This window comes from Elephantulus edwardii, unplaced genomic scaffold (assembly GCF_000299155.1).
Source record: "Elephantulus edwardii isolate Elephantulus edwardi_28Jun2011 unplaced genomic scaffold, EleEdw1.0 scaffold00196, whole genome shotgun sequence".
Classification (NCBI taxonomy): domain Eukaryota; kingdom Metazoa; phylum Chordata; class Mammalia; order Macroscelidea; family Macroscelididae; genus Elephantulus; species Elephantulus edwardii.
In genome coordinates this window covers 296760-323598 of record NW_006399946.1, presented here as the reverse complement: position 1 = coordinate 323598, position 26839 = coordinate 296760, and the positions used below count along the sequence as shown (strand labels likewise).

Here is a 26839-nt window from a genome sequence, read left to right as displayed (position 1 = left end):
CTTTTCTTCTCCCTTTACTTTTATCCTTTTACTTCTGGTGGATAGAAATCTCTTTAATTACTTGTGCATCTCTCTCTCTCTCATTGTCAGAGTCAGAACTGATTCACAGCTGACCCTCCAGTGGATCTTCAGAGGCTGTAAACTCCCACAGAGTTGCTGGTAGATTCAAACTGTTTGAAAGGCACGACCTGAGGTTAGCAGCTGGTGGATTGGAACTACTTGCTTTTGGGTTGGTAGCATAATTCCCTACTCACTAGGCCACCAAAAAGCAAGATTTTAATCAAACTCCATTTTCAGTTAATTAGCATTCCAGGGTTGCTCCTCTGCTCTGCCTTAATAAGCACCTTGTCAAGGCTGTGAACTTAAAAAAACAAAACAAAACGCTTCTCTAGTTTTGTAATTTTTTGAGTCTAGTATCTTAAGGTGCTGATAATGGCTGTAAATCTACAACCAATTTCTATTAGAAGTTTGCACTATGATTCAAACATCCTCTATTAATCCCCCCTTGATATAACACCATAGCATACTCCTTCAGGAAATAATGCACTCTCTGCACTAAACTTTTCTAAGAAAGTAGGGATTTATGGCTGTTGCAGTGATTTAGACCACATGGTCTCTAGAGTACTATTCATAACTTCCATCAACTCCTGCTTACATAATTACTACATCAATGATTCTTTCAAATTAGGCTTTTTAGTACCCAAATTATATGTAATTTTTTTATGCCAATTTAAAGACTAAGGTGTACCTTATCCAATCCAGGGTATTTTCAATTCTTTCCTTCCTACCCATGTGAAAATTGGATAATGAATATGAATGACAGAAGAATAATTAAGGGCTTTGAATTATGGTGTTGGAAAAGAATACTAATATCCTATGGACTGCCAAAAGAACAAACAGGTATGTCTTGGAGAATGTGCATCTAATGTGCCTTTAGAGGCAAAGAGTGAAAGTTCATCTCATATACTTTGTGCATGTTGTCAAGAGAAACCAGTCCTTGGAAAAAGACATCACACTGGGAAAGGTGGAGGGCAAGAGAATGAGGTAAAGACCTCAACAAGATGGTATGATATTGTGACTGGTAATAGCGGGTTTGAGCATATCAGAGATGGTTAGGATGCCTCAAGATAAGGCAAGGTTCAGATCTGCTATTCCTAGGGCCACTATGAGTTGTAGTTAACTTGATGGTACATAGCAACAACACTCTATGTGTTTTTGTATGTGACAAAACTTAGAAAATTGTTGCTCAACTGAAAGTCTGAAATGTGGACAACAGTTTTAATGTATCTTTTCCCACTGTTTAAATAGCACAAGCCTGAAACTTCAACCATTACAATTATACTTCTTTGATTTCTTTTCAACAAGTGGGAAATAAAGGTTTATTTCTAAAGCCAGTAAAAAATGTACCTTCTAAATTAAATTTATCTCTCATTAACGGCTGACTAGGTAAAACAGGTAATAGCTCTAAGAAATTTCTGAACTTTATGGCTAGGTCACCCAGGGGACTCAGAATGGAGTACCAGCCAGAACCCTACTCACATAAAAGGCCAGAATGTCTTCTGGACAAACAGAAGGACTTAAAAAAATTCTTAACAAAAACTCAACATATATTAGTTACTGAACCTCTTGTCCCTGTCTTGTGTATTTTATGCATGAAAGGCCATTTAAAAATAGTGTGGTGGTTCTCCCTCAAGAGTTTTCTAAACTCTTATTTCAGGGACGTTTTCTGCCCCTATTCCCAGCTGGCCTTTCAGATGCAAAGCCAATATGCTCTCTTTTTGAGTCAGGTGTTGAGTTGCCAAGTCATGGAAAACAGCTCAGGCAGTGCATGACAAGGGTCCAGCGTGTTCATGTGTGCTCAGCCAAGGGCAGGGTCAGCAGCATCGATGGCTGCCCTGTGCAGTCTGCTTCCCGAGCTTGATTGCTCCAGCGCTTCCATTTTCATGGGGATCCAAGGGTGGGATCTGGTGACCTAAAACAGAAAGAAGGTCAAGGTTGAGTTCCTTTTCCCCTGTCAGTACTGCACAAACAAATTCTGACCCTGCTTGATTAACACTTGGGCTGTAGGGGAAGTGGAAGAACTAAGAAAGTGGCTCTATGTCCTCTCCCCAGCTCATCTTCCCTGTCTTCTCAGCTCTATTGCATCTTAGTTATGTTCAGGTTTCAAAAGTTGAGGAAAAATAAAAGCAGTTTCCTGGTACTGCTGGGTTCCTAGGACACAGGGCGCTTTGCTGCTCTCTGCAGAGTGCAGGTCCCACCAAGCTTTCCTACTGAAGCAGCATCTGCTTATTCTTGACTAGTCATTCTGTAGCTACATCTCAACTAGTGAGCTGCTTCCTAGTACTGTGGCATTGATAACAGTGAGTAGCCTTCTTTTCTGCTTCTTAAAATAGAAATGGGTTGAGAATTGCCATCTTCCTTCTAATGTTATTAACACTTGCTTCACCCTCATTCTGCCAAAGCACTTTTAATACTAACTGGAAAACACACAGATTACCTCTCACAGGAAACAACTATTTTAATATTATCCTCAAAGAAGCTTATTTTACTTAATTGAATGTAAGAAGGAAGCTACCGTAGAGTCTTTACAGATAAGTATATGTGAAGTAAATGACAACAGTGGGTGTGGGTGAAAGAGCACAGGAGTGAATGCTAAAGGGTACAAATTTCTGTTGTGAGGTGATGACAATGTTCTAGTATTGGTTATGGTTATTATTACACATTTGTAAATACACGGAAAGCAAAACAATAATCAAATCAAAAGCCACTAACCATTGAATGGTTTACGTGAACTGGATGAATTGCATAGTGTGGGAATGATCAAAACTCATCTGTCACTGAGCTGAATCCAACTTGTGGCAACTCCATATATAACAGAGTGAAGCTGCGATTTATCAGAGTGATGTGATATATAAGAGTGAAACTGTGTGCATTTCTGGACATAGACTGCCAATCCTTTTATCTAAGGCACCTCTGAGTAAATTCAGACTGCCACATTTTTTTTTTTTTTGCCACATTTTCAGCTAGTAGCCAAGTACAGTAACTGTTTGGCTGACTCAGGAAATCAATCCATGGCATGATAATTACCTTTCAATAAAGTAGCTTTAAAAAATGTAATAGATTTCTTTAAAAAGAAATATAATACAAACCCAGTAATTTCACTGCTAGGAATATATCCCAAAGAAATTAGAACTTAGACACAAATGAAGATATATACACTTAATGTTCATAGCAGCATCATTCACAACAGCATGAAAATGGAAACAGCTCAAATGCCCATCCACAAACAAATAGAAACTGTGGTACCTTGACACAATGGAATACTATGCAGCACCTAAGGAATGATTTTGTAAAATACCATATAACATGGGAGAGTCTAGAGAGCATTACACTGAGTGAAATAACTCAGTCTCGTAAGGACAAACAGTGCGTAAGACCGTTATTGTAAGGACAGAGGGATAACGGATATGTATGCATGTTCAAAAGGGGAAGGGGAAAGAGAGAGAAGGGAGTGGGAAAAGGGGAAGAGTGGAAACCACTAGGACAGAAGGGGTGAGTGGGTAGATGGAAGTGAAGGAATAGGAAAGATTCTGTGGGGACTTGAAAAAACAAGATGATAACAGGCATGAATCATTAATTATAAGACGCAAAAACCGCACGACATTCGTTCTGGCAGGCCACTCAGGGGTTAGTCATCTGACTAGCTGAAAGCTGGGCAGCTTAGAGGCCAGTCTCAGACCCCTCCCACCTCCCCAGGTAATGGAAGACACAAAAACCGCGCAACATTCGTTCAGGCAGGCCAATCAGAGGAGGGGTTACGCATCCGACTAGCTGAAAGTTGGGCAGCTTTGAGGCCCATCTCAGAACCCTGCCACCTCCCCAGGTAATCGAAGACACAAAAACCGCATGCAACATTCGTTCCAGCAGGCCGCTCAGAGGAGGGGTTAGGCATCCGACTACCTGAAAGCTGGGCAGCTTAGAGGCCAGTCTCAGACCCCTGCGAAGTTTAGGGCTGTTGTACATAGGGTCGCTATGAGTCGCAAGTGACTCGGCGGCACATAACAACAACAACAACAATAATATACATCAATGATTGTATAAACACAAAGTGCATGAAATACTATGTATATGAATGACTGTATGCAAATAAAAAACCAAACCAAACAAAAAGGTAACAGAATCTACAAATAACATTTTCTTTGGAGTTCACAGTTTTCATAACTTTTCAGACGCTTACCTTACTTAGCCCTCTGAAGCCCTGCCACAGCAATCATTATCACTATTTTTCTATGATCCAGAGGAATTAAGTAATCAAAGATAACTTAGATTGTGCTGACAGTAGGTTTTACAACACGTATCTTGATTGCGTGGTGGGCCCGAAGCCTATATTTCACACTCCACAGTATTAGCTTTATATTCTAATTTCCTGACCTCTACTGAAAAAGGCATAGAACACTATGCGTATTTTAAAAAAGGGCTTTAAAAAATCCAACAAAACAAAACAAAACACAAAGAACCTAAGCACAGTTGATAACTCTGATTTATAGTGTTGGTAGAGAGCACAGAGACCATACACTGCCAGGCAAAAAGACAAATGTGTCTTGGAAGTAATATAGCCAGTTATTAGGAACAAGGATAGTGAGACTTTGTCTCACATACTTTGGACATGTTGTCAGGAAGGACCAGTTCCTAGGGTAGAAAATCATGTAGAGGGTCAGTGTAAAGGAGAAAGCCCTTCAATGAGGCAGAATGAAAGAGAGGCTGCAACCATCCATAGACTGGGAGAGCAATGCTGTGTGGAATGTGCAGGCCCAAGCAGTGCTGCGCTCTTTCACACACAGGGTAGCTGAGAGTCCACATTAGCTCAACAGTACCTAACAAAAGCAGCAGAAACCAGTACACTGGTTTACCAAATAGCCAGATACTGTTGTTGTTATTGTGACATGTTGTCAAGGTGACTATGACTCATGGCAATCTTATGAATCTCTGAGCCTTACCCTATCCTGGGTCAACCTCACTGACTCTCACACAGTTGACCCCACTGCCACAGTCACTGTGTCAATCCATCTCATCCAGGGTCTTTTTCTCCTGAGCAGACTTTTCAAGCATGATGTCCTTCTCCAAAGACTGGTCCCTCCTGACAACATGCCCAAAGTGTCTGAGGTGGAGCTTTAAAAATTCTTGTCTACAGGGAGCAACTTGTTTCAGTCTCTCCAAGATGGACCTGTTTGTTCTCTTGGCTGTCCATGGTATGCTTAATGCTTTCCTCCAGCACCACAGATCAATGACATCAATTCTTCTATCACCTTTAGTCACTGAGCTCTCAGAGGGATAGCAAGCAATTGAGAAGCCCAGGGCATGGATCAGGTGCACCTTTGTCTCCAGACAGACATCACTGCAAGAGCACTGGAAGACTCTGGAGAGGTGCTTGACAGCAGATTTCCCCCAAGACAACTTGTCTTTTGATTTCCTGACTGTGGGTGTCAAAGGTGTTGATTATGTATCTAAGCAAGATGAAATTGTTAACAATATCAATCTTTTCCCCGTCAATCATGATGCTGTCAATTGGCCTGGTGGTCAAGATCTTTGTTTTCTTAGTGTTGAAATGCAATCCATATTGAAAGTTGTAGTCAAGGACTACAGCAAATATTTCTGCAGCAAATACTTCAAGTCCTCCTCAGTTTTGTTGAACAAGCTTGTGTCTTGTGCATAAAACAGACTGTTGATGAATCTTCATCCTATTCTTATGTCACAACAGTACAAGGGAAATGAATGACAAAGTCCTTCAGTAAAAGTAGCTTTTACCTAGGACCACAAAGAGAGTCAAGATATGGTGGCCAAGGTACATTTCCATGAGGGTAGCAATAGATGACGCCAAACGGTACAAGATGCAGATTAGTCAGTGGTCAAGTGGAAAGATTAAGGCCATTGGAATTACCCAAATTTTCACCTGATTGTGGAGTAAATGAAAAGACTAATAATTCTTGCAGTTACTGCTTCTGTCATTTTATATGATCAACAAATCCATACAAAGCTTTTATAAGCCAGTTTTAATACATTTTAGTCCTAACCCAGAAGCAAAAGAGAAAGCAGATATGAAGTTTTCTTATGTACATTATTTTTCAGAAATCACAGTTAAAAGTTAATAAACAAAATGCCTCAATTTTCCAGTGACAATTCAAACTCTATTCATTCAAGTTGGATCATGTCAATAGCTTCTCTAACTGCTCCAGAGGATATGATGCCTTTCAGTGGAATGACATCATAGTGTTTTATATTCTATTAAATGCCAAGTACCAGTTATTTAATATCTCTGCAGGAGCTCTGGTGGCCTAGAAGATAAGGAGTTGCACTGAAAACTCCAAGTAGGCAGTTCAAATCCACCTGTTGCTCTGTGGGAGAAAGGTGTCTCCTCTAATGTAATGCAGAGGTCTCTAAAAACCTGCTGGAAGATTACAGCTGAATTGGTTCTGACTTGACAACATATAACAACATCATCTTTGAGCTTTTTTTTTCACACCTAAAAAAAGAGAAAAAAGAAAAGTAGCATGACTATGCAATATATTTACTTGTTATTGGATACCACTGAGTTGAATCAAACTCATACCTCTGATATTGTTAAAATATCAAAATGATCAAAATATTGTTCTATCCTAAACTATTTTCACTATCTCTGTTATGCTCAAGTCCATTGCTGCAATCATTGTCAATCATCTCACTGAGGGTCTTCTTCTCTTTCAATGACCCTCCACTTTTTCAAGTATGAGTTTTTTCATAAGTTCTGGTGCATCCTGACAAACTATGTGAGATGAAGTATCATCTGGTTGCACTTCATCAAGACAAACTTGTTTGGTTGGTCTTTATTTTCAGCCCATTGTATATTCAAACTCCACAATAAAGACATTGACTTTTCTTGGTCTTCCTTATTCATTGCCCAGCTTTCACATGCATGAAGCAACAGAAAACACCATCACTTTTGTCAGGCACACCGTCAAATTTAAACTGACATACTTGCTATTTATCACTTTGGATAGGTTCTTCATAGAAAATTTGTCCAATGAAATACATCTTCTGATTTCATAACTACAGCTACTATTAAGTATTTATTGTGCATAAAAGTGAAATTAAATCCTTGACAACATCAATCCTTTTCCCATCTATCATGATATTTGCCTATTGGTCCAGTTATAAGGAGTTTGGTTGTCTTTAAGTTGAGATGTAATTAATATTGAAGGTTGCAGTCTTTGATTTTTTTCCAATAAGTAAAGTTTTTTTCACTTTCTGCAAGCAAATTATGTCATTTGCATAACAAAGGTTGTTGAAGAGTTATCCTTCAATCCTGGTTATCACATTCTTTATAAATCCAGATTCTCAGATTATTTGTTCAGCATACAGATTGAAGGAAAGAATACAATTGGGGAGGATACACAACTCTGATGTACACGGTTTTGTTTTTTTAAAACTTTATTTTATATTGATTTGCTTACAAAGTTTGTATATTGTGTTTCACACTAGTCTTCATTTACATTGTGTTTCATAAGATCATTCCCATTCATTATGTTTTATAAAACTAATCACAATTGGACTATGCCTACCATTATCCTGTCTTTCCTAGTCCCCACTGGATCTTCCCATTTCCTTTACTCCCTCCCTCTACCCACCAAATTGTGCAACTCTATGATTTTGCCCCTATCCATCTTCATCTCTCTATTCCCACCTCTTCTCCCCTTTGATTCTCAAACATATTTTACTAATTATCCTTCTATTTTTTACAATAATGGCCTTATGCAGTATTTGTCCTTATGAGACTGAGTTAATTCACAGAGGATAATGCCCTCCAGTCTTTCTCAAGTTATGTAGCATTTTCCCAAATAGTTGCTCCTGAGTGTTGCATAGTATTCCATTGTGTGAATGTAGAGGAAATAAACCATGGAATGTTCCCTTGTTCTGTACAGATAAGCTTCTTGTTCCATATACAGGATTCACATGTGTATAACTGTTCTGGACTTTCCATTCTTCTCAATCTTATCTGTATTTTATTTTGGTTGACAGTTAAATGCCTTTGTAGAATCAATGAAAGCAGTTTCTGCTTTTCGCCAAGATTCATCTGACATCAGCAGTGATAACCTTTGTTCCAGGTACAATTTCCACTGAATCCATCTTGAATTTCTGGCAATTCTCTGTAGATGTACTGTTGCAGTAATTTTTTTATAATATTCAGCCAAATTTTATTAGTGTGTGATGTTAAGGATACTGTTCATTAATTTGTGAATTCTGTGAGATCACCTTTTTTTTTTTTTTTTGAGTGGGAACAAATAGCTCTTCCAGTCAGATGGCAGGTAGCTTCCAAATTTTTTGGCATAGACTACTGAGGATAACTGGGTAGAATATGTTTGCTGAAACACCTCCATTGATATTCCATCAATTCCTGGGTCTTTCTTTTTTTTTTTTTTTTTTGCCATGGCTTCAGTACAGTTTGGACTTCTTTCTGCAGTATTACTTGTTCTCGATTATATCCCACTGTAAAAAGAGCAAGGACAGTGTGGAGATGGACATATCTGACCTCTACTAACTCTACAAGGGGGAACTGCTCCCATTAACAGGACCCACAGTACAACACTAATTCCCATAACATCTGACATGCTCTCCCCATGTTCCTGTGCCACTTTCTACTAATTCCAAGAGCAATTCCTACTGCCTATTGGGCGTACAAATCCATTTTAAGAGCTACACAGACAACAGAGAATCATTCTCATAATTATGGACAGTCAACAAGCTGCAATTCAGGTTGGCACACAGAATACAAATCTCTCGGTCAGGACAGCTTCTGAAGTGTGCTCAGGGGCCTTCAGCTTCATGGCTTTAGACATGTTGCAAAGATCTCTTAGTCCTGCCAATTATGGCATTTCCCCCAGCGCTCCACAGTCCTCTAATAAACTTGGGAAAAGGCTCCCATCTGTGGTTCTGTAGGGGAGCAGTCCCAAGATCAGCTCTGTCTCATGTCAGGTCTCTGGTTCTTTGCTGCAACATCTGCTGCTCCTCTTCTAAGACCTGAACTGAGTGGCACAGGGGTCTCCGGCCCCAAAGGACATTACCTGCATTCTCTAAATCTTCTTTGTTGGTGGTAAGATTCCTAAATTTCTGCTGCTTAATCTTTTAATTTAATGATAAGACCTAGCTAATCCCTTTATAGGTATACTAAACTGACCTATCTGCATGATCCCTCTCATTGATGTAGCAAAGTCAAACTCAATGGCTGGGAAGCCAGTGAACAATAAACCCTGACACCACAGCTACTTTCTGAAATGGTTCCATGTCAACTATTTTTGGTAAAATAGCTCCGCACATTCCTCCCACCTTCTTTTGATTTATATGAAAATACACACACACACACACACACACACACACACACACACACACAGAGCTGTTGTTATTAGGTGCCACTGAGCTGACTACGACTCACAGTGATCATGAATAACAGATCTGAAACTTGGTTCTACCCTGTGCTATGCTAATCATCTGTGATATGCTGATCCCGCATTTCTAGTCAATCCATCTTGTGGAGGAGATATGTCCACACACAATCTGGGAAAGGATCCATGCAAGGAGCACTCCAGCATTCATAGGGTTCTGCACGGCTCAAGTGCCTGAGAACAAAGTACCTCCCAGTGCTTTACCACTGCTTACCAGGTTGCACTTAAGGGTTAGTTATTTGGATTAGGACTTAAACTGAAATACAAAACATCTACTGTTTTATTTTTTTCTTTTCTTAATGTGACACAGGAAGATATTGCCCCTCTTTCTCCAGTGGAGCATCTTGTAGATTCGATCCATGTGCCTTCAAGATTGCAGCACAGCTTTTTCCACTAGACCACCAGAACTCCCTTAAAACATCTACTGTTGATGAGTCACTGACATTCCAACATCAGGAGGAACAGAGAGGAAATGCTCCCATTTTAAAGCTGAAAAAATGTAAGGCCAGATCATAGTGAAGCAAACACCCTTTAAATAGAGAAGCAACAAACAGCACTATGAAAACAGAACCAATCCAAGATGTTTAGAATTTACTGAAAGGTTAAATATGCACATATAAAACAATGAATCTGGATAATGGTTTGGGGATTATGCAACAAGGTTACTATTTTGAAAAACTGTTGAATCAGTATAATTTACATGGGCATTGATTAGGAAAAAAGATATACACAGATCTGAATAGATTCTGAGCAATGTTTGTTATATGCATCTACTCTTTCAAAATAATTTCTAAGTATTCAACCTTCATAACACATTGTCCCATTGTCCATGGGTACAAATTCTAGAACAGACTGTTTATTTTAATAATGTTTGGATTATGTAAGAGTCTTTTTGAAAAAGAATTTTTTGAAGTTGGATTTTCCTCAAAGTTGACAGCCTAGAGAAAAAGCAGAATTTACAAAATATTCCTTAGGAAAATAATATGTGAGAACAGATCCTAAAGCTATAAATTTTGTCATGACCCTGGATTGGGGACAGTGACGGTTTTATACAGAACAAAAATAAAACAGCATGATTAGCAGCAGCCTTCCCAGTGTTGAAAGACCAGCCATTTCCCATGGAAGTTTTGATTTCTCCCTACATTTCTGCTCTAGTTTCAACATACATTTGGTTCAACTATCTTTAGTTTAGTGTTAGTGGTGCTCTGGTTGTATAATTTCTATCTCTTAATAGTGATTTTCGAAATTATCTGAAATAAGTAAACTGACTGAGTTTATTGGTTTGGCAGTATTGTCTCTGGATAACATTCCCAAGGCTTTCTATTTAGAAACGTGGATGACTGCAGTGGCTCAAATCATGGAACTGCACTAAGATGTAAAACAGGGGTCATATGTATAATTCTCTCATAATTCTAACTCAGTGCATTATAATTACTAGAAGACTTTAAATATTGAGATAAATACTGTGGACATGAGGGAGAGTTAATATGCTCTATGGAACCAGACCTGGAATCTATGAAGAAGAATGTGGTATCAGGATCAGAGGAAGACTCATCAATAACATACAGTATACAGAAGACACAACCTCACTTGCAGAAAGTGAAGAGGACTTGATGTACTTGTTGCAGATGATTCAACACTGCAGCCTTCAATATGGATTGCACCTCAAAGTCAAGAAATACAAAATTCTCCCACTGGACTAATAGGTAACATCATGATAGATGGAGAAAATACTAAAAAAAAGTCAATCAGCACCATAATAGTGGTGGTGGTTGTTGTTGTTAAGTGCCATCGAGTCATAGATGACTCAGCGAACCTATGAATGGAAGAACTGAACACTTGTATAACTTTCATCATTTCTCCACGTTTATAGAGTTTCCGGAGGCAAGCCGTTTGGAAGTGGATGCCATTCCTGCTTCCAAATAATAGTGATAGAAGACTAGAACACACCACTCTCACCAAAAGATAGGTCAACTCCAAAGAAACTTAACAAAGATGCAGATAGTATAAATTACACATTCAGCCAACTCGACTTTGTGGATGTATTCTGAGCGCTGTACCCAATTAAAACTCAATAAACTTTCTTCTCAAGTGCACATAGCATATTTTCCAGAACTGATCATATATTAAAGCACAAGGCAAGCCTCAACAAATTTAAAAATATATCAATATTTTAAAAAAAGTGTCATCTCAGACTACGATGCCATAAATCTAGAAATTAACCATAAGAGGGTAAAGCTTATAAAACCACCAATTTTTTTTCATAGAAGCTAAATAACGCCCTGCTAGAACAAGATTGAGCTATAGGGGAAAAATGAAATAAAAGAAAGGGGAAATATTCAGTGTGGAAAACAATATATAAAAACTTTTTAAATAAACCAGTATAAAATAAAACAAAAGTTCCTTGAAACAAATGGTAATGAAAATACAACATAGCAAAACCTCTGGGATCCACAACAAGATAAAGGTAAAAATCCAATTGAAAAATGGGCACAGGATGTGAACAGACATTTCACCAAAAAAGACATTCAGATGGCTAACAAGCACATGAAGAAATGTTCAAAATCCCTAGCTCTATGAGAGATGCAAATTAAAACAACTATGAGATATCATCTCACCCCAGTCAAACTGCAAAATTTAACAGAATAGCAAGCAACAAATGCTGGCGAGGTTGTGGAGAAACTGGAACCCTCATTCACTGTTGGTGGGAGAGTAAAATGGTGCAACCACTGTGGAAGGCAGTATGGTGTTTTCTCAAAAAGTTGCAGATAGCGATACCATTTGACCCAGCAATTCCACTACTGGGAATATACCCTAAAGAGACCATAACTGACATCCAAGCAGATATATGCACACCATGTTTATCACGGCTTTGTTCACAATAGCAAGGAGTTGGAAACAACCTAAGTGCCCATTAATAAACAAATTAATGGATAGAGGAGCTGTGGTATATTCACACAATGGAATACTATGCTGCATTGTAAAACAAGGAACTCATGCAATATTATTCAAAATGGATGACCCTGGAGGACATTATGCTGAGTGAAGTATCTCAGTCAAAAAAGGACAAATACTGCATGGTGCCACTGTTGTAAAACAGGGCTGACATCAGGGTTGGGGGGAGACTGAGAAAGATGGGTTCAATAAGCTATACTGTATTGAAACAGATGAGGGAGAAAACTGTTTAAAAGGGATATGTGATTAGGTATTTTTGTCATGACAGGAGTCCGGAGTGAAGGCTGCATAGTAGAGTGGACCCAGGCTTGTAAAACAATAAAATAATTTTTCTTTTACTTTTGCAAGAGGGTAGTGTACTCGGGGGGGGGAGGGTTGGGAGGGCAGAAATGTGCAACAATGAATGAATGGAAATCCAAAGTCTCTGTAAATTTTCATTGAAATAAATAATACATTTTTAAAAAAAATTTAGGAAAAAATTGGACAGAGGATGAGAGACACCCAAGCGTTGAGAACTCTCCTTCTTAGGGTCGCTATGAGTCACCTGCAACTCAACGGCACTTAACAACAACAACAACAACAACAACAAGGGGGAAAAAAGAAAAACAAGGAACTAAAACAAAAACAAAAAACCTCTGGGATGCAGCTAAGGCACTCCTCAGGGGACAGTTCAGAGCAATTGGCAAACACATAAAAAATGAAGAAAGAAGCAAAGTTAATGTTCTAACTTAACATCTTCATCAAATAGAAAAAGAACAACAATCTAACTCCACAGATTCTAGGAGAAAGGAAATGATAAGAACAAGAGCTGAAATAAATAAGAAAGAAAGCAGAAAATGGAAACGATCAACAAAATCAAGAGCTGGTTTTTTAAAAGGGTCAACGAAATTGAGAAACCATTGGCAAATTTAACAAAAAAAGGGAGCAGGCAATTCAATTAAGGAATGAGAAAGGTAACATCACAACAGAACCAGAGGAAATGAAATCTATAATATCAGAATATTATGAAAAGCTGTACTCTGATAGTGCTTGCTTCAGTAGCACACTTACTAAAATTGGAATGATACAGAGAAGATTAGCATGGCGTCTGTGCAAGGATGACATGCAAATTCATAAGTGTTCCATATTTTTGAGATTGGCAAAGGATAGAGCAGCGTTTAGGGCCTCTTTGAGTCACAGGGGATTCGATTGCACATAACAACAACCGTGTACTCTGATAAATTTGAAAACTTAGATGAAATGGACAAATTCCTTTAAACTCATTGCCCTATCCAGATTGATATGGACAGATGTAGAACACTTGAATAGACCCAGCACAAAGGAAGAAATTGAAAAAGACTCCCCCACACAAAAAGTCTTGGACCAGATAACTTCAGGGCTGAATTCTACCAAACATTCATCACAAATTATAAGGAACATACCCAGAGACATTCTATGAAGCAAGCATATACCCCTAATACCAAAGCCAGGCAAAGATATTGCTAAAAAAGAAAACTACAGACCCATATCTCCCATGAATATGGATGCAAAAATTCTTAAAATCCTAGCCAATAGAATACAAAAAAGCACATGAAAAAAAATAATTCATCATGAACAAGTGGGATTCATAACAGCATGCAAGGATGGTTTAACATAAGAAAAACAATCAACACAATTCACCACATTAACAAAGCAAATAACCAGAACTGTATGATCCTAGCAATTGATGCAGAGAGGCATTAGACAAAAATCCAACATCCCTTCCCGATTAAGACACTCAGAAAAATAGAAATAGAAGAGAATTTCCTCCACATAGTGAAAAGTATATATGCAAAACCAACATCATTCTCAATGGAGAAAATATTTTCCTTGTGAACAGGGACCAGACAAGGATGCCCACTGTCATGACTTCTAATCAGTATTGTATTGGAAGTGCTTGTTAGTGTAATACAACAAGAGAAGAAAATAAAAGGCATTCAAATAAATGATTGTTTATGCAGATATAATAGTGTACACAGAAAACCCCAAGGAATCAATAAAGAAACTGTTAGAGCTTGTAGACCAATTTAGTAGAGTGGCAGGATATACAATCAATATCTAAAAATCAGTGAGATTCCTCTACTGTAACGAAGAGAACTCAGTGAAGGAAAGCAATACCATTTACAATAGCCAATCACAAATTGAGATACTTGGGGGTGAACCTAACTAGAAACACAAAAGATCTGTACAAAGAATACTACAGAACATTTCTGCAAGACACAATGAAAGACCTAAAAAATGGGAAAATGTTCCCTGTCATGAATAGGAAGACTCAATACTGTGAAAATGACAATTCTACCAAAAGCAATCCACATGTTCAATACAATCCCAATACAGACAACAAATTAATTTTTCAAGGAGATTGAAAGAGACATTGTCCAGTTTGTTTGGAGAGTAAAGAGTCCCCAAATAAATAAAGCACTCTGAAAACCAAAAATGAAGTGAGGGGCATAGCACTCCCTGACCTCAAAACCTACTACACAGTGGTAGTAACCAAAACAGCATGGTACTGGTACAATGACAGGCACATAGGCCAATGGAACAGAATCGAGAACCCAGAAATGGGTTGATCAAGTGATTTTGACAAGGAATAAAGCCTCTCAAATGGGGAAATGACAAACAATTCAACAAATGGTGCTGGCAAAACAGGACTTGTTATTTGCAGAAAGCTGAAATAGGATGCATATCTCACATCATACACAAAAATCAACTCAAGGTAAATTAGAGACCTAGGAGTAAAACCCAAAACCATAAAGTTCATAAGAGACAAACTGGGTCCAAGCTTAGAAGACCCAGTCTACAGTACAAAGAGACTGTCATAAATCCACAATCTGGACAGGATAAAATTGATGACGGGACCTTCTAAAGATTAAATCTCAGTGCTCATTAAAAACTTTTTTCAACAGAGTAAAATGAAAACCTACCAATTGAGAACAAACATTTGGAAATACCATCTCAGACAAGGTCTCATAACAAAAGTTTACAGAATACTCTTGAGCCTCCAGAAGAAAAGGACTGATATACAAAATGGGCAAAAGACATGGAAAGACTTTTCCCAGAATAAGACATTCTGATGGCCACAGGCACATTAAGAAATTATCACAATCACTGGCAACAAAAGAGATGCAATCAAAACCTCCTGTCCAAAAAGAATAATGCACCTGTATAATTTTTGCTTGTTCTCATCCTTGGTAAAATTTATTTTTTAGAAATATATGTTATTCTTGTTTTTAAAAAATTGCCAATGATTTCTTCTTACTTGGATCCACAACCAATATACTTGACACCAGCAGTCAGGAGATCAAGAGATGTAATACATTCGGAAAGTCTGCAGTTAAGAGACCTCTCAGTTTGAAGATTAAGGTATGCCTAATTCAAGTAATGGTCTTTTCAATCTGAGAGCAGGACACTGAATAAGAATGACAGAGGAAGAGTTGATACATTTGAACTGTGATGCTGAAGAAGAATACTGAACATTCCATGGACTGGCCCTGAATAGGGAAAAGTTTAAAGCCACTGTTCACAGAATTGCTACGAGTTGATTTGATGACATCTAACAACAGTTGCTGTTATATGCCATTGAGTCACCTGTGACTCATAGCAAACCTATGTACATTAGCTCTGAACCCTGCCCTATCCTGAGTCTATCACATCATCTCCAACAGACCTAATCCCACTTCTCCAATCTTTGAGTCAATCTCATCTTGGGCCTTCCTCTCCTGCACTGTCCTTCCACACTTCCAAGCATGATGTCCTTCTCCAAGGACTGGTCCCTCCTGGCCATGTGCCCAAAGTATGTGAGACAGAGCTTTAAAATCCTTACCTGCGGGGAATACACCTGTTTGTTCTCCTGGCAGACTATGGTATGTTCAACACTATTCTCCAGCACCACAACTCAAAGGCATCAATCTTTCTTCTAGCAGTTTAATAATAGATACATGGGGTTTACAATGTATTAGACTGGATTAAATTCTTTTTGGGACAGTCACACTGTGCATCTTGAATCAGATGCACTTTAAACTGTCATCATTGTTCTTTAACATTAGAGAGGTCCTTGATAGCTGATTTACGCAATACATCTTTTGGTTTCTTGACTGCTAGTGCCATGAGTGAAGATTGTGGATCCAACCAAATTGAAGTTGTTAACAATTTTAGTCTTCTCTCTATCTATCATAACGTTGCTTATTGGCACAGGGGTGAGGACATTTGTCTTCTTAATGTTGATATGTAATCCATATTAAAAGCTGTATGTAGCCTTTGATCTTTGGCAGCAAGTGTTTCAAGTCCTCTTTGATTTCAACAAGCAAAGTTGTGCATAATGTGTGATCAGTCTTTCTCCAAATCTGATGTCACAGTCTTCTTCATAAAGTACAGTCTCTCAAATGCTTTGACTGGCATACAGATGGAATAGGTATGGACAAAGAACACAGTCCTGTCTCATACATTTCTTGATTTTAAACTATGCAGTGTCCCCTCACATGTCCTTTGCACAACTGCTTCTTGGTCTAATTATAGGTTTTGCAGGAGCACAATGAAGTGTTCTGGGATTGTAATTTTTCTCAATATTAGCCAGAATTTTTTATAATCCACACAATCTAATGCCTTTGTATAGTCAATAAAATACAAATAAATATCCTTCCAGTATTCTTTGCTTTCAGCCGAGATCCATCTGACATTAGCAATGATATCCCTGATTCCATGCTCTATTCTAAATCCTGCTTGAATTTCTATATTTAGTTAAGATTTTACTTACACTTGCTATCAGTGATACTGTGTAGTAATTGTCACATTCTGCTGGATCACCTTTTTTTTTTTAAATAGGAACAAATAAAGATCTCTTCCAGTCAGTTGGACAAGTAGCTGTCTCTCAAATATCTTGGCATAACCTGGTAAGCACATCCAAGGTTGCATCTGCTAACTGCCTTTTCCATCTTTTTGAAGAAGGAGTTTGTCTCCTCTGTCTTTGTAATGACCTTTGGTTCTTTTTATGAATGTCATCCTTAATGTCATCCCACAACTCATGTGGTCTTTGATCATTAATTTTCAAAGAAGTCATGGCACTAGAGGCATCATCACCAATGTCAGAGGGAACTTGGCCAAAAGCAAAGAGTACCGGTGTAATGTCTATCTGTGTTTCATGGACTATGCAAAGGCATTTGATTGTGTGGATCAAAACAAATTGTGGCTAACCTTGAGGATAATGAGAATCCCAGGACATTTGATTGTGCTCATGCAAAGATCAGCAGGCAATTATCAGAACAAAGCAAGGAAATACTACACGTTTCAAAATCAGGAAAAGAATTTGTCAGGGATGCATCTTTTCTCCATATATTTTCAATCTATATGTGAAAGACATAATTTGGGAAGCCGGGCTTTATGAAGAGGAAAATGACATCAGAATTGGAAGAAGACTTGTGAACACCAGTGCTCTGCAGATGACACCACCTTGCTTGCTGAAACTGAAGAGGACGTGAAGTGCTTGCTGCAGAAAGTTAAGGATTATGGTCTTTAATATGGACTGAAACTCAACATCAAGAAGACAAAGATTCTCAACAGTGGGCCAGTTGGGAGCAGCATGATAGATGGAGAAGAGATTGTGCTTGTTAACAATTTCAGCTTGTCTGATTCACTCCATAACATGATAAATAAAGACAACAACAAAATAAAACAAAACACACAAACAAAAAACCAAACCAATTTCAGCTTGCTTGGCTCCATAATCAACATTCTTGGCACCAGCAGTCAGGAAATCAAAAGACTAACTGCACTTGGAAATTCTGCTGTCAGGGACCTCTCCAGTGCACTGAGAAGCAACAATGCCAGTCTAGAGACTAAGGTGCACCTGATCCAGGCCATGGTCTTCAAAATTACTTGCTATGCATCAGAGAGCTGGACAATGACTAAGGATGACAAAAGAAGAATCAATGTCTTTGAATTGTGGTGCTGGAGAAGTGTACTGAACATACCCTGGACTGCCAAGAGAACAAACAAGTCTGTCCTGGAGAGGGTGAAACAAGTTTTTCCTTGGTGGCTAGGATTTTGAAGTTCTGTCTCACATACTTTAGCCACATGGCCAGGAGGGACCAGAGCTTGGAGAAGGACATCATTGTTGGAAGGTTGGAGGGACAGTGCATGAGAGGAAGACCCCAGTGAGATGGGTTGACACAGTAAATGGAGTAATGGGAGGAGGAGTGTTGGAGTCAATGAGACTGGCTCAGGGTAGGGCAGGCTTCAGAGCTGTTGTACACATGGTTGCTATGAGTTGCAGGTGACTCAACAACATTTAACAACAACAAACCTATTCTTGAAATGTTGCTTAAACTCATGATCCATGTCATAATTTTGGTTTATTCTGTACTTGTTTTCATTTTCTTCAGCTTCAATTTGAACTTGCAGATGAGCATCTGATACTCTGTTCCACAGTCAGCATTTGATCTGGTTTTTATTGCTGTTAAGGAGCTTCTCTGATTCTTTCCACAGATGTGGTAAATTTTGTTTTTGTGCAGTCCAGCAGGTGAAGTCCATGTGTATAAATGCCATTTGTGTTTCTTAAAAAGGTTTTTTTATTAATAAATTACTGATTATATGAAATTCAGTCATTCAATCTCTAGGCTTATTTATGTCACCAAGTCCATAATTTCCAACTGCCATTCCTTCCTTTTTGTTGCCAACTTTTGCATTGTACTCACAAATTATCTCTTAATATAAAATTTTTATTTAATACTGGTTTACTTACAAAGTTCGTATACATTGTTTTTCACACCGAGTCTTTCCCATTTACTTAACACAATCCTCCCTCCATCCCATCAAATTGTGGGACCCAATGATTACCAGTCCCCCCTCCCACATCCTCACACTTCTGCTACCACACTCCACGTTTTACTAGTTATCTATTTCTACAATAATGGTCTTATATCCTATTTGTCCTTATGGGACTGAATTAGTTCACATAGCATAATGCTCTCCAGTTGCTCCCAAGTTAGGGAGTGATTTACAAAATCATTGCTCCTGCATGCTGCATAGTATTCCATTGTGTGAATGTATCGTAATTTCTCAATCCATTCCATTGTAGTTGGGCATTTGGGCTGTTTGCATGTTCTTGCGAGGGTGAATAATGCTGCTAATGAACACTGGTGTACCAGTCTCCATTTGTGCCACAGTTCTCATTTTCTCAAGGTCCATTCCAAGCAGTGGAATAGCTAGGTCATATGGGGTTTCTATGTTCAGCTTTCTGAAGATATGCCAAACTGTCTTCCAGAGTGGTTGTACCATTTTACAATCCCACTAACAAAGTTTAAGAGTTCCTATCTCTTTATACCCTCTCCAACATTTATTATCTGCTGTTCTGTTAAGCTTTGCCACTGCTACTGAAGTGAGATGGTATCTCATTGTGGTCACCAATTATTATTAATGCATCTTGATGGCATGTTCAGTCAATTTTGGACTACAAAAGTTGGTAGAGTTTTTCAATTTCCTCATCTTTGGCTTTCGCTATTGGTGCATATATTTGACTAATTTGGTAATAACAGGTTTTCTTTGTGTGTGTATGGATTGTATCCCATATCTCAGCATTGTACATCAGGATAGATCTTGAAATGGTCTTTTTAGTTACAAATGCAATACCATTCTTCCTCAAGTTTCATTCATAGCAGATCATACTACTGTCTAATTCAAAGTGGCCAATGACATTACATCTCAGCTCACGAATGCCTAGAATGTTGAAATTTATATGTTGTTGTTAAGTGCTGTCGAGTCGCAGGTGACTCATAGTGACCCTATGAAGGAGAGTCCTCAACGCTTGGGTGCCTTTCATCCTCTCTCCAGGTTCATAGGGTTTCCAGAGGCAAGCTATTATGGAAGTGGATGCCACTCCTCCTTCCAAGCTTGTTTTAATTGGGGAGCTCCACTCCACTCTCTGTCCGCATTGGGTAGCCAACCATTAACGCATTTGACATATCAGTGTCACAGTGTTCAGCCTCACAGCAACCAAAGTGACCACAGTACGGAAACTTGTACACTAGAGCTATACGACCTAGAGGAATGTCTGAACAAAAACAATGAAAGATAGGCCTGAGGGCCGCGGATTAAAAGTCACCCACCTTTGGCTTGGTAGCATCGCTTTCTGTCCACTGGGACAGCTTATCTCTCTCTCTCTCTGTTGATATTACTGTTGTTAAGTGCCGTTGAGTCGCAGGTGACTCATAGTGACCCTATGAAGGAGAGTCCTCAACGCTTGGGTGCCTTTCATCCTCTCTCCAGGTTCATAGGGTTTCCAGAGGCAAGCTATTATGGAAGTGGATGCCACTCCTCCTTCCAAGCTTGTTTTAATCGGGGAGCTCCACTCCACTCTCTGTCCGCATTGGGCAGCCAACCATTAACGCATTTGACACATCAGTGTCACAGTGTTCAGCCTCACAGCAACCAAAGTGACCACGGTACGACAACTTGTACACCAGGGCTATACGTCCTAGAGGAACGTCTGAACAAAAGGGCCTTCAGCCCCTTTTGGGCTTGAAGTGCTCTGCTGCCTTAAACCCTAGGCCAAGCTTGGATTGCCTGGCTCCTCGAGACAGAGTAGTCCTTGCGTCTGAAAACTGCCACAACACCCATGCAAACAGTACCACGCTCTCTCTGGCAACCAGGTCATAGCAACCCTGGGCGGAGCAACCCTGGGAGGACATGGCCGCTGTCTCTCCCCTCTTCCCCTTCTAGGCTTGAAGCCCTCTGCTGCCTTAAACCCTAGGCCAACTTAATATGAGTTATGTAAATTGTAAGAACAGTTTTTTAAATTTAATTTTTTTCTTTAATTTTAAAAACATCCTATTATCTTAGATTCATATTTCATACATTCCACATTTGAATTACTGATTAATGTTTGCAGCTGTTTTTCCTCATTTTTTAGTGACTCCCAATCTGGGCTCTACCTATAGTACTATTATCTACCCATATACCTCTAATGTTCATAGGGTTTATGAAAGCCTGTTATTTTATAAGTCAATGGCCACCAGTGTTTCAAATGCCAGCAGCATACCCTAACATGGAAAATTTTCAGCTGAGCTCCCAGCTGATGACAGACTAGCTGGGAGCAATAGAAAATGGTATATCGCTCTGGAACACTTCACATATCAATGAAACCAAATTGTTCTACTCATTTACCCACTCATACATTTGTATGCTAATATTCACAGCAGTAAGTTTATTTGTAATCACCATTTACTGGAAACTACTCAGTTATTAGGTGAATGGATTAACAAATTATGACTTGCACGTTCAATGGAATACTAGTTAGGGATAAAAAAAGGAGTGAAATGTTAATGCAAGAAACCTGACAGGTAAATTTCACCATCTATCTAAGGTGTAACTATTGGTATCTCTCTATTTGAAGCAAAGGAAAGCGAAGAAAGTCAAAGACACATGGAAACAATTAGTCTAAACACTAATGGACCACATAAATGTCAGCTTCCATAATCATAAGACCAGGAGAACTGGATGGTTCTGTGCTACCATAACCAATGACTCAGAAAAAGACCTCAGTGGAAGGTCCTGGTACAAATGGGGAGAAATGTGGACTAAAAATGAAAATCGTAAGAAAGGAAAGACATACTGCTCTAAGACTAAGATGATGATGTTTTTAGTCATCCTTGAAGTCTAGAAGTGAAATCAACCCCATGAACCAGCTTTCATCCAAACAGTAAGACCAATAAAGTAAACAATAAATGTACTCCTTAGAACAAACAACCATATAAAATCACAAAGGGAATATTTGTCCAGAGGTTAACCCTACAAGTTAGTAAGCGATAAGAAAAGTATGAATGGGAATAGGTGACACAGGGAGAAAGTAGGAGAGATGCTCTAACATTATGAAGAATGCATCCAATGTCATGAAACAAAAATGTGTAAGAATTTTTGAGTGGAAAAGCAATTTGCTGCATAAACTGTCACCCAAATCACAAGAAAAGTTAAAAAAAAATGACAAAAAAACCCCAACTAGATGAATTTCAGAATGATTATGCTAAGAGACCAGAATACACACACATACACACACACAGAGAGAGAGAGAGAGAGAGAGAGAGAGATCGAGATCATAGTATTGTGTTGAGATAAAATTCTAGAAAATGTGGACTAATGTATCAGAAAGTAGATCATCATGGTCCAGAATGCTGTTCACCCTAACCTAGAGAAACTGGATTACGCTAAGGATATGATTTTCACCTAACATATTCTATATCTTGAACAAATTTGTCTGGCTCCTTTTATGTGTTTCAAAGTGAGTTCCATTTCACCATGTTAGACTGCAGTGCTTTCCAAAGGGTCTCTTAATGTGTTCCTGGATGTGTACACTGATACCCATCTCTATATGTGGGCCTATGAAGGTGGGCTTGAGGACTGGAGACAAAGTGGTTTCTAAAAATGTCCTCAGGGAGGCATCAAGGAGCTCCATTTTAGTATCTTTCTCAAGTGTTGGTGAAATAAACATAAGTACAAAGAAAAAAAATCAATAATTATCTAAGGACTGTAATGAAGAGGAAATAATTGTAAAGGGGCATAAATAGAAACTTGTGGGCAATAGGATTTTTTGTTATCTTGATGTGAGACAAGTTTGGTGGTTTTCTGTCAACCCTAATAAAATTATACACCTCTTAAGTGTGCAATAAATATTGTATTTTAAATAAACCTCAACAAAGTTGTAAAAAAGCCTCATCAGGCTGTGCTCTAATGAGTGAATTTTCTTCTGTGTTCATTATAACGTAATAGATTTTACTTAATATACATGACTTATTAAAATATAAAAACTATATTAGTATGAAATATACATAGGAATCACTTATATCACAAACCCTAATGATGGAGCTAGGTTGTGAGAACCAATGGCCACTGACAGCAAAGAGGGTCAGGAACCAACTGTGGAACAGATCATCAATATGCAACTTCAAACAGAAGCTGAAGAAAAGGAAAACAAGTACACAGGGACCTTGGATTGATCCCATGTGAATTTAAAAACCACTTCAATAACCTGTTTAGTGTACTGAACACTAATAGCTGATCCCAGATAGGTGGTGGGATGACATCATACATGAACAAAGTGCACACAGTCCATTCTCCAGAACTAACTATACATTAAGGCACAAAGCAAGTTTCAATATATTAAAAAGCACTGAAATAATATAAAGAATCTTCTCAAATCATAATACCATAAGTCGAGAGGGAAAAGGAGAAAAACACCACCATGTGGAAGAGAAATAATAATTGCTTGCTTATTACTGGGTTATAGAAGAAATTAAAAAAAATGAAATTAAAAATTTACTTGAATGAAAATAAAAATACAACATAGAAAAACTTCTGGGATACAGCAAAGGGTGTCCTCAGAAATTAAGTTTATAGCAACAAGCAAACACATTAAAAAAGAAGAAGAAGAAAGGAGTAAAATAAATTACTCAAAACAACATCTCTGACAAATAGAGAAAGAACAACAATTTATCCCCACAGGCTCTAAAGGAAAGGAAATTATAAAGATAATAACTGAAATAAATGTAATAAAAAACAGGAAAAAAATCTGAAATAATCAACAAGACCAGGGTGGTTTTTCAAAAGGGTCAATAAAATAGACAAAACACTAGCAAACTTATCAAAAAGCAAGAAAAGTCACAAATAACTTGAATTTGAAATTAAACAGGCAATGTAACAACAGAACCAGCAGAAACTGAAATTATAATGCAGTATTAAGAAAAGCTATACTTTGAGAAATTTGAAAACCTAGAGAAAATGTATGAATTCCTAGAAACCCACACCCTATCCAAATTGGCAGACTCCTCACAAACACTCCCAATCAAAAAAATTCCTAGTGCAGCAGTGAATGAATGGAAATCCAAATTCTCTGTAAATGTTCATTAAAATTGTTAAAAAAAAAATTCCTGGCCCACATGACTTTAGTGGTGAATTCTACCAGACATTCAGAGATGAACTGTCATTAATTCTTCTGAAACATTTTCAAAATACACATTTTAAATAGGGAACAAGATGAGGGAAAGAACTGTTTATGATTAGACATGTATAACAGTCCAGAATAAGAGCTGTATTGCAAAGTGGACTTGGGGAGGGGAAAGAGGAAGAGGAAGAAAACTGTGTGCCAATTAACACATTGCCACACACTTTTAAATTGAGACGGTGCTTAGAAACACATCTTTTTTGCTGTCATTTGCGGCAAACATGTTAATGAATGAAAATCCAACTTTTCTGTAAACTATTATTAATATCACAATTAAAAAATTTAAAAAGGGAATACACTCAGAGTCATTCTATGGCACAAACATAACCCTGATGCCAAAACCAGGCAAAGACATAAAAAAAAAAAACTATGTCCACTTGCTGTATATAGGTAACTCGTGGTTGCTGTGAAACCGAATGAACACTGACACTGATGAGTCAAATGCAAGAATGGTTACCAGTGGTGGACAGTGTTTGGTGGAGCCCAATTAAAACAAGCTTGGAAGCAGAAGTGGCATCCACTTCCATAATAGCTTGCCTCTAGAAACCCTATGAACCTGGAGAAAAGGACAAAAGTTATACAGGTGTCCAGGACTTTTGTTCAAAGGGTCGCTATGACTCGATGGCACTTAAAAACAACAATCACCACCACCACCACCACCACCACCAATACATTTCATGAGCATAGATGCAAAAATCCTTAGCAAAAGCCCATTGTTGTTGTAGTGGCTCCACTCTAGAAGATGGATTCTCGCTTCTTGGTGGGGGTCACATAAGGAAAATTTTGGGTTGTGTTTGACTTGTGAAATTGGTTTTTTCCTTCCACAAGTGGGTGTTAGCTGGATTTTCACCCCTTTTGGCCAACAAAGACTCAAGAGTGGAGGCCTGCTGAAGGGTGTTAAAAATCCGTAATGAGAAGTTGTGTCTGCTCGCTGACCTGGAAGCTCTTGTACAGTGGCTCTCTTATAACAAAAGCCTAGCCAAAAGAATCTAATGATATATGCAAAAATATAGTTCATCTAGGTCAAGTGGGATTCATAACATGCATGCAAAGATAGTTAAAAGAAATACAAACAATTTATGGAATTCATTATATTAATGAAAGCAAAGGACAAGAACCACACAATCCTTTTGACTGATGCAGAAAAGGCTTTTAACAAAACCCAACACTCCTTCCTAATTAAAACATTCAACAAAATTAAAAGCTAGGAATTTCTTCCATACAGTTAAAAGTATATATCCAAAACCATTAGAGAGATGCAAATAAAAATCACAATAAGATAACATTTAACCTCAGTAGCAGTGGCAACGATTAAAAGGACAGAAAGCAAGAAATTTTGGAGAGGATGTGGAAAGACTGAAACTCAATATGCACTGCTGGTGGAATTGTAAAAAGGTACAACTACTCTATAAGGCAGTTTGGCATTTTCTCAAAAAGTTGAACACAGAAATTCCATATGACCCAGCTAGTGCACTGCTAAGAATATACCCCAAGGAAAACAAAGCAGAGACACAAATGGAGATATACCAATGTTCACAGCAGCGTTATTCAGAATAGGAAGAGCATGGAAACAGCCCAAATATCCGATCATAATCAAGTGGATTGAGAAACTGTAATACATTTACACAATGAAATACTATGCAGCACTCAGGAGCAACAATTTTGAAAAATACTACATAACTTGGGAGAGTTTGGAAAGCATTATGCTGAGAACTAAGTCTCATAACAGTGAATACTGCATACAATCATTATTGGAAAAATAGAAGGATAACTAGTAAAATATATTTAGGGGCACAGGGGTAAGGAGTGAGAGTAGAGAGATGAAGATGGGCAGGGGGAAATCACAGGTCACACACAATTGGTGGGTGGAGGGAGGGGATAAAGGAAATGGGAAAGATTTGGCGAGAACTTGAAAAGATGGGATAATGGTGGGCATAGTTCAATGGTGATTAACTTTATAAAACACAATGTATGGGAATGATTGTATGAAACACAATGTAAATGAAGGAAAGTGTGGAATACAAGGTATATGAACTTTGCATGCAAATACACATAAAATAAAGATAATAATAAGAAAGTATATATCCAAACCAAGAGCCAACATCATTCCCCTTGAGAACAAGGACCAGGCAAGGATGCCCATTATCACTCCTCTTAAAATCAATACTGAATTTTAAATCTTAGCTAGGGCAATTATACAAGAGAAGGAAATAAGAAGCATACAAATTGTCAAAGAGAGGTAAAACTATTGGTATATTCAGATTATATGATAGTGTATACGGAAAATCCTGAAAACTCAACCAAAAAAACTGTTAGACCTAGTGTTGTTGTTGTTGTTATGTGCTGTCGAGTCGTTTCCGACTCATAGCGACCCTATGCACAACAGCCCTAAACCCTGCTCTATCCT

The 26839-nt window shown here is 38.3% G+C and overlaps 1 protein-coding gene across 1 annotated transcript in view; it reads right to left on the bottom strand.

The window, feature by feature from the left end:
- Positions 1 to 1874: 1874 nt before the first annotated feature.
- LOC102867636 (ras-related protein Rab-31-like) overlaps positions 1875 to 26839 on the bottom strand; it is a 316824-nt gene continuing 291859 nt past the window's right edge. Inside the window, exon 7 of the mRNA XM_006897024.1 lies at positions 1875 to 1972. Coding sequence (XP_006897086.1) covers positions 1875 to 1972 — 98 coding nt within the window. The remainder of the gene's footprint in view (positions 1973 to 26839) is intronic.